The following is a 12,291-nucleotide window of genomic DNA, read 5'->3' on the forward strand; positions in this document are numbered from 1 at the left end:
GGGAAGAACCACCGCAAGATCCTGTCCAGCAGGTGTCCTTATAGCCCCCCTCTTTTCCCAGTACCACTCATCGGGTAATTGGGCTGCTCCTCATCTACACTATTTAATATAAAAGCTTGCAAGCCCACTAGCCCAGTCTTGTGACATATTTGCAGCTGTATCCTATAGGAGCTGTATGTAATCTCCATTATCTGTCCTGTCGGAGGTCATAACTTGCTTCAACCTCTTAAAGGAACATTTTTCAAGTTATAAGTAAATTATTGTTTTTTTGTGTTTTGTTTCAACATGTGAAGCCTTATGTACTTTATTTTTTTCCTGTGGGGGCCAATGTGCTTTATTTTTTTCCGATTATTGCCAATGTGCTTTATTTTTTTCCGATTATTGCCAATGAGATTTTTTTTCCTCCTGTCAGGGGCCAATGTGTTTGTATTTGTTCCAATTGGTGCCATTATGTGTGTTATTTTTCATGCAAAGCTTATGGGCTTTATTATTTTCATGTGGGAGCCTATGTTTGTTTTTTTCCTTTTGGGGCCAATGTGTGTTTTTTTTTTCCTGTCAGGGGCTAATGTGTTTGTATTTTCTCCTGTGGGGGCCAACGTGTTTGTAATTTTACCTGTGGGACTCAATGTGATTGTTTTGACCCTGCCCCCTCAACAAACTTGACCCCCTCAACAGACTCCACCTTCATTAGGCTGCTTCCAGAAATTTCCTGGGCTGGTTTTTCAGCCGAATCTGCATCACATGCCCGGCTCCATTTATGTTATTCATACAGTCAAAGCATTTTCTCTGTCTCCCGGCCACCTATCACATACCTGTTATGCAGCCGCAGTGTCCGTCTGTTTGGCTTGGCAGAATGCTGATTGGTGGATGGCTCTAGTCCCATCCACCATTCACAGAGGTGGGATGTCTCCTTACACTGATTGGTGGATAGTTCCAGCCATCCACCAATCAGAAGGCTGCAAGAAGAGATGAGATAGAGGGACTGATTGCAGCAGGCAGGGTAAGTATGTTCTGTGGTTGGGGTGCCTCATAGATCGGAGGTCTCTGGGCACTATTTGCAGTGAGGGAGGGAGGAGAATTGATGTGGTCCATAAGTTTTAATAAAAAAGGGAGGCATATTATGGGTACAATGCTGAATGAGAGGGTATTTGGCATTATTTTTAATAATGTCGCGCGTGTTTTTAATGTAGTGCATTATTTTTAATGAGGGAATTGTGTGTGTGTGAGGGAGCAAATCTGTGGTTTGACACTTCATGAAGGAGAAGGGGAGTTATATTTGAGGTCCAGCTTTTAATCAGGAGTGTGGGGGGGGGGGGGCATATCTGGGGTAGGAATGTTAATAATGGAGGCTTGGGTCCGTGAAATCTGAGCTCCAATTTAAAAAAAAGGGGGGGGGGGATTTTTAATGAGCAAGGAGAGGCTCTTTGACATAAGTATTGTATATTGCTATTTAAACCACACCCACATTAGATACACCACTCCTCTGAGAAATTTATTATACTATTTTTTTTACGTTGCAGTCATTTGTAGAAAATCGAATGCCACATGTTTGCGCTTGCCCCCCAGGCTTAAAATTGCCAGCCAGCCCGCCCCTGTGGCTCACCCACACCAGGCATATCGCGCTGAATGTCATGTTGAGGCTTGATGAGCAAGGATACGTCCATTTCTCACTATTTCCTCCACTCTCACCTGTTCTATTTGCTGAACGGTAGCAGCCAACATTCTCAGTTCTGCTGCAACATTACTAAGTGACTTATCTGTGGCTTTTGTGATCCAGCTGTGCATTTTGTTGTAGATAAACTAGTTCTAAGAAGCAAAAAATAGATTGTGGTGCCTACCAAAACTCTTGGACTGATGACTACACATAAATCTGTTATTAGCATGACAAAATAAGCATTATTTTGTGTGTGTAGTACTGGCACACAGATTAAGTAGATTGTGGCTGGCACATCGATAGCAAAAGGTTGCTGACCTTGTATCATTTTTTGGAAAGTAGTGGATTTAGCAAACTTAAATATAAAGATAAAACCCACTGGAAGTGTATTCCAGTACATTGGGTGCAAATAGGCTCTAATTTGTACGATAACAGGGTAATTATACAATCCATAGCCCTCCAACTCTCCACCAGTTTAATTCCATTGGTGATGTGTTTCTTGCTAACCCTTTAGATTGTAAGCTCTCACGAGCAGGGCCCCCTTCCCTTGTGCTTTTTCCTTCCCTCACTTATACCATCATCTCCCCTCCACTGCGTACAACAGTACCAATTCCTTTGGTTTCTGCCACCCTGCTGCTTATGTAGGTATTATGACTGCTGATGCAGCAAGGTTTATAAAACCTTGTCCACGTTCAGCAATGTTTTGTTCTTACGGTTTATGTACTTTGTAAGGCGCTGCGGACACCTTGTGGCGCCATAGATATAAAAAAATTACCCTCTTGTGCATCTCCTTACTATACATTCATCTACTTCTTACTCTCTACCAGGGCACCTAACACTTGATTGCTTTGCATTGTTGCTTATCTGGGTGTTATGGTCATGAATGTAGCAATGTATATTATCCATGTCCTGTAATGTATTGTATTGTATTGTACTGTACGTCACTGTAAATCAATTTCTTTATGTACTTTGTAAGGCTCTGCGGAAAACTTGTGGCGCCATATAAATAAACGATAATAATAATAATAATAATAATAATAATAATAAAATAATACATAACCCATAGTTTTGCTTTTGGGGCTTTTTTATGTATTCAAATCCAATAATTATCCAAAAAAACAAACAAACCTTTTTTTCCGCAATTTTAACGTGGACAAAGACATTCTGCCTGAACAGATATCGATTACATTGTTTTGTACTCAAAGAGGAGCAGTAATATATTGTCAATAGATAGTTGTAAATGTTATTCAACCTATCTGTTCAGTGCAGAGTCTCTACTAAATGTGTGCTAGGGCGATAAGGACAGCTCCATTCAACAAGTGAGCGATTGCTGGCAGTTCTCTGTAGGGGAGCATTACATGCTCAATCTGTATCTTTAGTGGCAAGTCCGGAACAACGTGTTCAGTTTAATTGTGAAGAGACGACTAAAATATGGAATATAATTTAAATAAAATGTAGAAATGCATTGTGATCATTCCCCTAGTATGTGTCATTGATGCAGTCATAGGATTACAGAAAGAATATTTAAGCAAATTTCTAGCTAGATAAAATGCAACAAGAATTATTTTATTTAAATAAAGCCTATAAGCATGAAGAGCTTGCTCTAGGAGCCTTTACCTTACCACAAACAGCAGTACTACTATGGGAAATTTAAGTTTTCATCACTGCTTTATCACTAGAGACATTTGGCATATACAATCAGGTGCATAAATATTGGGACATTGACAGAATTTTCATATTTTGGCCTCTATTCACCACCACAATGGCTTTGAAATGAAACAAACAAAATGTGCTTTAACTGCAGACTTTCAGATTTAATTTAAGAGTAATTGCATCCAAATCAGGTGAACGGTGTAGGAATTACAATGGTTTCTATATGTGCCTCCCACTTTTTAAGGGGCCAAAAGTAATGGGACTATCAACTCAAAAGCTATTTCATGGACAGGTGTGGGCTATTCCCTTGTTATTTCATTATCAATTAAGCAGGTAAAAGGTCTGGAGTTGATTCTAGGTGTGACATTTGCATTTGGAATCAGTTGCTGTCGACTCTCAATATGAGATCCAAAGAGCTGTCACTATCAGTGAAGCAAGCCATCATTAGGCTGAAAAATCAAAACAAACCCATCAGAGAGCTAGCAAAAACATTAGGTGTGGCCAAATCAACTGTTTGGAACATTCTTAAAAAGAAAGAACGCACCGGAGAGCTCAGCAACACCCAAAGACCCGGAAGACCACGGAAAACAACTGTGGTGGATGACAGAAGAATTATTTCCCTGGTGAAGAAAAACCCCTTCACAACAGTTGGCCAAATCAAGAACACTCTCCAGGAGGTAGGTGTATATGTGTCAAAGTCAACAATCAAGAGAAGACTTCACAAGAGTGAATATAGAGGGTTCACCACAAGATGTAAACCATTGGTGAGCCACAAAAACAGGAAGACCAGATTAGAGTTTACCAAACAACATCTAAAAAAGCCATTACAGTTCTGGAACAACATCCTATGGACAGATGAGAAAGATCAACTTGTAACAGAGTGATGGGAAGAGAAGAGTATGGAGAAGGAAAGGAACTGCTCATGATCCAAAACATACCACCTCATCAGTGAAGCATGGTGGTAGTAGTGTCATGGCGTGGGCATGTATGGCTGCCAATGGAACTGGTTCCCTTGTATTTATTGATGATGTGACTGCTGACAAAAGCAGCAGAATGAATTCTGAAGTGTTTTGGGCAATATTATATGCTCATATTCAGTCAAATGCTTCAGAACTCATTGGACGGCGCTTCACAGTGCAGATGGACAATGACCCGAAGCATACTGCAAAAGCAATCAAAGAGTTTTTTAAGGCTAAAAAGTGGAATGTTATTGTGACCGGACGCCTTTCGCCTAGGCCGTCCCTGGTCACGGGTTAGCGCTTTTGGACTCCCACTCACCGTCAGTGACCGCCTGTCAGTGACCCCGCCCACTGCACCGTGGGCGTGTAACGATGCTGCCACCACCAAACTCTACCATCGGCATTTGGAACCGCTTTTTACGTACAATCAGGCTCCTGCCTAGGCACCTGGAACCACTTCTGCTGCGTATGCGTTTGACTAACTGCGGACACACCTCCTGTTTGGTGTCGGCTGTATCCTCCTGATCCCTTGCAATGGACCAGGTCTGCATGGTAGCTTGGCAGAGGGCTTGAACTTTGAGACACGGAGCTCTTACCCAGAACAGCAGGAGAACGGAATAGCGTTTTGCGCAATTCTGTTGGTCGCAGGATTGAGATACAATTTAATTCAGGCAAGATGTTTATTGCTCAAAGTCTTAAAGAAGACCCTCCCTTCCGCCTGAAGAGGAATATCACACAGAAATCAAACAGCAATTCTCCACAAAGGATTTCCAAAGATGTACCACATACAGGAATCTTAGCAGCTCTTCTCCTCAAAGAAGTTACAGGGTTGTACACACACAACAGAGGCTCACAGGCCCTGTTTTTAGGTCATTCTTACACACATCATCACAGGGGGGCAAATCCACCCTGTGTTCCTTCTAGCCAATCAAGCTATCTCAGAAAACATAAATAAATATGTCTTATATTTCACAGAAATTAAATCAATTTCCTTGATACTACCCAAAAACATTTGGTTTCCTAAGCACAAACTGAGTTAGCATACATTATACTGTCTCCTAAAATGTTGATATAACATTTCACAGGAAATGGTAAATGACATTCATCCTTCTCAATCAGTTTGGCATTTCCAACCTTAACACATTCAGCTTTTAGAAGTGGCATCCAAAAGAATCTTCTTAAAAACAAATTGTCTTTTCAAAAGGAAGCTCTGTATCTGAAGTGTTTGGCTATATGACACCATTCACACCTTCACACAGTAACCTTCCAGCCAGAGTTCACTGACCACAACAGGTCTTCCTATTCATCAGACCTCCTGCTAGTTTCTGCAGCCACAGAGGCTGGTCATGTTATATTCAGGCATATATTCAAGAAGTGCATTTTCGCTACAAAATATACATTTAAACCATATAGTGCATAGCCTATTAAACATACGTTGCTTCATGCACTAATGCATTGCAGATCAGCTGCAGTGCATTACAGCAATACATATATACTTTAATACAGTTTATTATATACCTTGTGCAGTGTGCTTTTACACTGTCCTTTTAAAAATGGCGCAATGGCACGAGGGTTAATCCCCTCAATGCCTTGGCAGCCATTTTAACCACGTGTGGTCGGCCTCCGGCCACAGTTATGCTATGGCCAAGTCAATCCCCTGACTTGAATCCGATTGAGCATGCATTTCACTTGATGAAGACAAAACTGAAGGGAAAATGCCCCAAGAACAAGCAGGAACTGAAGACATTTGCAGTAGAGGCTTGGCAGAGTATCACCAGGGATGCAACCCAGCATCTGGCGATGTCTATGCCTTCCAGACTTCAGGCTGTAATTGCCTGCAAAGGATTTGCAACAAAGTATTAAAAAGTGAAAGTTAGATTTAGGATTGTTTAGTTTGTCCCATTACTTTTGGCCCCTTAAAAAGTGGAAGATTCCTACACCGTTCACCTGATTTGGATGTAATTACCCTCAAATTAAATCTGAAAGTCTGCAGTTAAAGCACATCTTGTTTGTTTCATTTCAAAGCCATTGTGGTGGTGAATAGAGGCCAAAATATGAAACTTCTGTCAATGTCCCAATATTTATGCACCTGACTGTACTTTCTATTGGGGTCACTATGTGGCTGTAGGTTCAAATGGTGATAAACCGATTATGCTTGTAAATTCGATTTTATTTAATTATATGTGCATATCCATCCCCTAGAACAAAATAAATTACCTAAAACATTTACTCATTTCGATATCGCCTATTCAAGTACTATATTTTTTTTTATTGGGGCATTGTGGATGGTATTACTTTACTTACTATTACTTAACTAGTAAAAAGGGCCCAGTGTATGCTGGGTCACTTCACTCCACTGTGCAAAACCCTGTCCCTTCTATACTTACCGTCCAGTCCTCCTTTCCTGTAGGATGGATGTCCTGTCTTCGTCACCGCATGTCAAAAAACAAAACAAAAATCTACGATTATTATATAGCTAATCACAAATAAAATCCTTTTTAACAGCTCGGCATACATCACACACAGTGGTGACTCCAGCGGTGGGCTGCAGTGCAGTCCAAAATCCAAATAGGGGAGCACACCAACTGCCACCCCAAACGCTGCCAAACATTGCCAGCCGGGACTCACTGGCAGTTGCTGTGGCTCCCCTATTTGATTTTGGACTGTGCTGGAGCCGCCACTGATCACACAAAGGACTGTGGGCCCGATTCAGAGATGGACGCTAATGAGATCGCAACTGCGATTTCGCACGGAACACAGCTGCGAAAAATATGCTAATGTCAGCAGTGAGCGAATCTATGCTCTGGTGATCTTTGCAGCCTTCTTACCTGCATGCGATGATTTACACCTGCGTAAATCTCGGTAACATCGACACACATCAGCAGCCATCTTGCCCTTGCAGCAGGTCTGACCAGCCGCATCCTTGGGAGCTCTCCTGACACGCAGAGCTGTGTATGCAATCGCAGTGGCTAATTTATGCAGGCCCATGTAACGGCGTTCCAACGGGCAGGCACGCCTGTGTTTTGCTGACCACTCCCTGTTACCACCCCCCAAAGGCTGACAACCGGTCACTCACTTTGCGATGTATTCCAATGTGCGTCTGTGGCATTGCGGCTTATATGCATGCGCAATGGCAAACAATTGCGCAATCTGTGTGAGAATCGCAACAGCATCTATATCTCTGAATCAGGCCCTGTATCCACAATCAGTCCAAATATAGTCTGTCTTAATGAAGAAGTATTTGGTGGAAGGCTGAATGTATTCTACCACAAGAGTTTAAGTTCCTTATTTTCCTTGGAATCCAAATTAACTGGCTTTTTAGGCTACAGTTTTTAGATTTCAAGTCTAAACTTTTGGACAAGTGCAAACACAACAACCACCCTGTAAATACTAAAGAATGATAGTCATTGTAGTAACCACAATAAGAGTTTAAAAAAACAAAAAACAAAACAATAAATGAAGTCAAATTTTTATTAATGTATAACTTCATTATGATAATATTACAGTGCTAATATTGAAAATGTTGTATTGAAGAGGTGCCCAAACGCCGCCATTACAGTCCAGGTTTTAAGGATGTCCATGCTTGAGCACAGATGACTTGTTTAGCACCTGAATCAATTTGATTTTAACCATCTGGGCTCAAGAACGGATATTCTTTAAATCTAGACTGTAATGGCGGAGTTTGGGAAACACTGTTGTAGTGTATATTACGTATACAAGAAGCTTGGTGTGACACAAATATGAGTAGATCTTCAATCTCTCCAACTAGTTGAATCAACTTTTTCAAAAACTTAAATGTGTTATTGTAACCCAGACTCATGGCCAGAATGCACCTCTCAGCGTTGAGGAAAAGCTTTACCAATATAGTATATAGAAAAACAAACATGTAGTTTAGCACTTCCTATAAAAGTGCTGAACCATTGTTTATATGGTTTCAACATTTGACAATAAATAGAACCACTGAAAATCACTAATTTTATTTCTTATAAGTTTATCAGTTCATTTCACACTACTGGATAGCATAACCTAAAAACCCCTTACAACTATAGTCCCATTCTTGCCATTTGTACCTTTTCCATGTGGGTCAGCACCAGCATTGTGCATACAAATGTGTGCTCTGGCCTGTCTGAATGGGGTGTGTGCACACCATTTCCTGGTATAATATTTTCACTTCCCCTCCTACTATTTATAGGTTTCACTTAATATAAAATGCACAATGAGAAGTTGCAATAATTGAAATAGGACCGTCAGATTTATTGCATCAGTATAAACCAGTTATATGTGCTATATGTTGATTGATGTGAACATCTAATCCTAGAATGTATCCATTAAAGACTGCTAATAGAAGTGATTAAATACTTGATCTTGGAAAAAAAACTTTGGTGACCATCACTTTTTTTTTTTTTTAACAAAACTAAACTTCATGCAAAACAAAAGTACAACTTTATTACACTCACACATACCTTGTCCCTAGTGTAAATTGTGTCCCCTTGTTCAGTAAAAACCATATAGTTACCTGGAAAAAAAAAAAAAAAAAAAAAAAACACTCATCTACCCCTTAGTTGCATTCCTCTTCGGGCCATGTAGGCCATCCACCGTCATCAGAAAAAAATAATGTGAAAAAAACTGACCCACAGACATAAGTACCATCCTCTAAGGACAGTACTTCTTGAATGAGGGCTTAGCCGCTCCATTTCACATAGAAATGCATTGGCTGAGTGTTCATTGGCTGAGAGAGGTGAGCCTCCGCCTCCCTCAGCCAGAGGCTGGCTGGCAACTTTCAGGCTGTGGGGCAAACACAAGTAAGTGGCCCTGGCTTGTCAATGAAAAAAAAAAACTGACAGAAAACTATAGAGTATAAATGTTATATACATTCACATTATTTATTAGCCATATATTATATCTATCTAGTGTGTATATATGTACATGTGTGTATAATATATACGCATGTACATATCAATAATAATCTACATCCTGGGGACAGGTATGATAGGTGACAGGGTGAGTGTGCGGGGACAGGTATTATAGGTGAATGAGTGAGGGGACAGGTATTATAGGTGAATGGGTGAGGGTGAGGGTGAGGGGACAGGTATTATAGGTGAATAGGTGAGGATGCGGGAACAGGTCTGGTAGGTGACAGGGTGTGTGTGGGGAGACAGGTCTGGTAGGTGACAGGGTGAGTGTGCGGGAGCAGGTCTGGTAGGTGATAAGGTAAGTATGTGGGGAAGACGTTGTGGATGACAGGGTGAGAGTGTCTGTAGGCAGGTCTGGACACAGCATCCCTTTCCCTCCCCTTCAATGTTCCCCTCTCACTGCACTATGGGCCTGATTCAGGCCCACTTGCAAGCGGCTGTCCGCTCGCAAGTGGGTCGATGGTGTGCACTGCGCATGCGCACGACGGCGGGAGCTCCGTCGTGCGCATGCGCCAGACGCGACGAGCGAAGGACTTTCCTTCGCTCGTTGTGTCTGATCAAAGGGGGCGTGCTGTCGATGTTGGTTGACAGCACGCCCCCTTTGGTGGGCGTGCCAGGGGCGTGCCTCCCAGACGGGGGCGTTCCCAAGGGAACGCCTACCGTCAGAAGCCAGCCCACTGACATCACTAGTGATGTCAGTGGGAGTGATTTTGGCTCTGATAGAGCCAAAATCACTCCGGGCCTTGCGGTTGAGAAACTCAACCGCAGGCTCTGGCTCGCAGTGGCGATGGTCGCGATGGTCAAGACCATAGCGGCCATCAACCTGCACGCTCATATAGGCTGTGGGTGGTGACCCACAGCTATACGAGCGTCTAGGAGGACGCTCCATAATTATGGAGGACGGCCCTCATTCAGAGCGTGCGCTCTGCTCAGAGCGTCTGGCTCTGAATGAGGGCCTATATGTTGTTCTCCTTTCACTGCACTGTTTCTGCAGTGTCTTTCCATTTCTAGCCAACCACCATTCTCTGTTGCCAGCCCCAGCAGTATTCTGTGTCCCGATCTCCAGCAGCACCCCTTATGTGTCCCCATCTCCAGCAACCCCCCTTGTGTCCCTATCTCCAGCAGCCCATCTGTGTCTCTATCCCCAGCAGTCCCCCTTCTGTGTCCCCAGCCAGCCCCAGCAGTCCTCATTCTGTGTCCCCAGACCCAGCAGCCCACTTTCTGTCTCCATCCCAAGCAGCCCCCTTTCTGTGTCCCCAGCAGCCCTCCTTCTGTCTAGAGCTAGCCCCAGCAGCCCCCCTTGTGTCCCTAGAACCAGCAACCCCCCCTTCTGAATCCAGAGCCAGCCCCAGCAGTCCCCCTTGTGTCCCCAGTCAGCCCCCTTCTATGGCCCCAGCAGCCCACCTTCTATGGCCCCAGCAGCCCACCTTCTATGGCCCCAGCAGCCCACGTTCCCTGTACCCAGCCAGTCCCCACACTTACCTTGCAGGCTTCTTCTCAATGGCTCCTCTGAGTCCTCTTCTCTTCTGCGGCGTGCGTGACGTCATGACTTCACACGCGCCAGGTCTTTGTGAAAATAAAATAAAAATAAAACCTTTACTGCACGAGTGCACGGCGCCGGAAGGCACGCAGTGGCACTAATCAGTAGCTGCACGGCCCGGGGAGGATAGACAGCAGCAGCCCTCATCCTGGTGGTGGCCGTGCAGCTGCCTGCAGGACACACAATAAGTTCATGTGGCCACGGCTACCGCCGACAGTCAAAGTCAGAATGCAGTCACTTCTGCAACAGAGCAGCATAACACACTGGACCACCAGGGCCCTTTGCTGTCTGAGGAGGCGGTCCACGATGCTTGGCGATAGAGCGGCCCGGTGGGCACATGGCACCCAGCCCCCCGGCACAGCCCGCCACTGCCCTCAGCCAATGAGCGTTTCCCACCATTGACTTCAATGGTGGGAACCACAAGGTAACCTTTACTAACCTAGCAGTTCCCGCCATTGAAGTCAATGGTGGGAACCCCTACTCATTTTGTCTCCCCGTATTTCCACAACCAGGACTGGCTCACTGAGCCTGGTGCTGGTTGATGAAAATACAGGGGAACGCTTGGTCTTTTGTCCCGCATATTTTCTCAAACAGGACTGGCTCAGAAAAGCCCAGTGCTGGTTGTGCTTTTAGGGGGGACTCCACGTCTTTCTTTTATAACACAGAAGAATGCATGGATCTCACTGATCTGTGCATGCCTCTAACTCGCAACTTGTAATAAAAGTTGCATTACAAGGTGCGAGTTTACCTGCAGTTTTAACAGGAAACCTAAAACTTGCAACCTATTACATTTGCGAATTGCTGGACAAACTCGCACATTCTAAATGTGCAAATTTGACTCGCGCATAAAACTCGCACCCCATTACATTTGGACCCCAGTCTGAGCTCAGCTTGCTGTGATGCTGCTATAGATGGAGTATCAGTGAATAAAAAACATTTGGGAGCATGGTTTGATGTTCATTTTCTATAAATAACCAATACAAATTTATATATTTAAATACACAATATACAATGTACCATTATAAAGGAAATGCATAAAATAGGTTTTATTTTTACTTTAATTTCCAGGACATGAGGCTTCCACACCTACTACTGAAGTAACGACAAAAGCTTCTACTACAGCTTCTTCTCAACCGCTTGCTACTACCCCACCAGCTACTAATATATCAGCTACAAAGCCTACTATTGCAACTACATTAAGCAAATCAGTCACACTAAACCCCAAATCCTCTCCTGGAGCTGTTCCCACAAGTGAAGACTCCTTAACATTGGCAAGTAATATCCCTGTTGTAACCACTATTCCCCCTCAAGACCAGTCATTAACAGCAACACCAAGAACGGCAGACACTTCTGGACACATGGCAACAACAAATGCCCCTAATGTTACCAAGGAAAACACAGCAAGTGTACCTGCCCCAGATAACTCTACCACTAAACCAGCAGAAAGTGCATCTGGTATTGGCATCACACACAGGACAGTAGGTATGCATTTTTCTATTTAAATATTATAAAATGTTATTGATTTATTTCAAATGGAGATAAAATACAACATCGTGAAATGCGTCCAAACAT

The 12,291-nt window shown here is 43.3% G+C and overlaps 1 protein-coding gene across 1 annotated transcript in view; it reads left to right on the top strand.

Annotated features, from left to right (window-relative positions):
- The window catches only part of PODXL (podocalyxin like), an 82,810-nt gene that overhangs the window by 54,020 nt on the left and 16,499 nt on the right, over positions 1–12,291 (top strand). Inside the window, exon 2 of the mRNA XM_088468895.1 lies at positions 11,788–12,201. Within this exon, the coding sequence (XP_088325021.1) occupies positions 11,788–12,201 (414 nt within the window). The remainder of the gene's footprint in view (positions 1–11,787; positions 12,202–12,291) is intronic.

This window comes from Taudactylus pleione, unplaced genomic scaffold (assembly GCF_031769625.1).
Source record: "Taudactylus pleione unplaced genomic scaffold, aTauple2 ptg000086l, whole genome shotgun sequence".
NCBI lineage: Eukaryota > Metazoa > Chordata > Amphibia > Anura > Myobatrachidae > Taudactylus > Taudactylus pleione.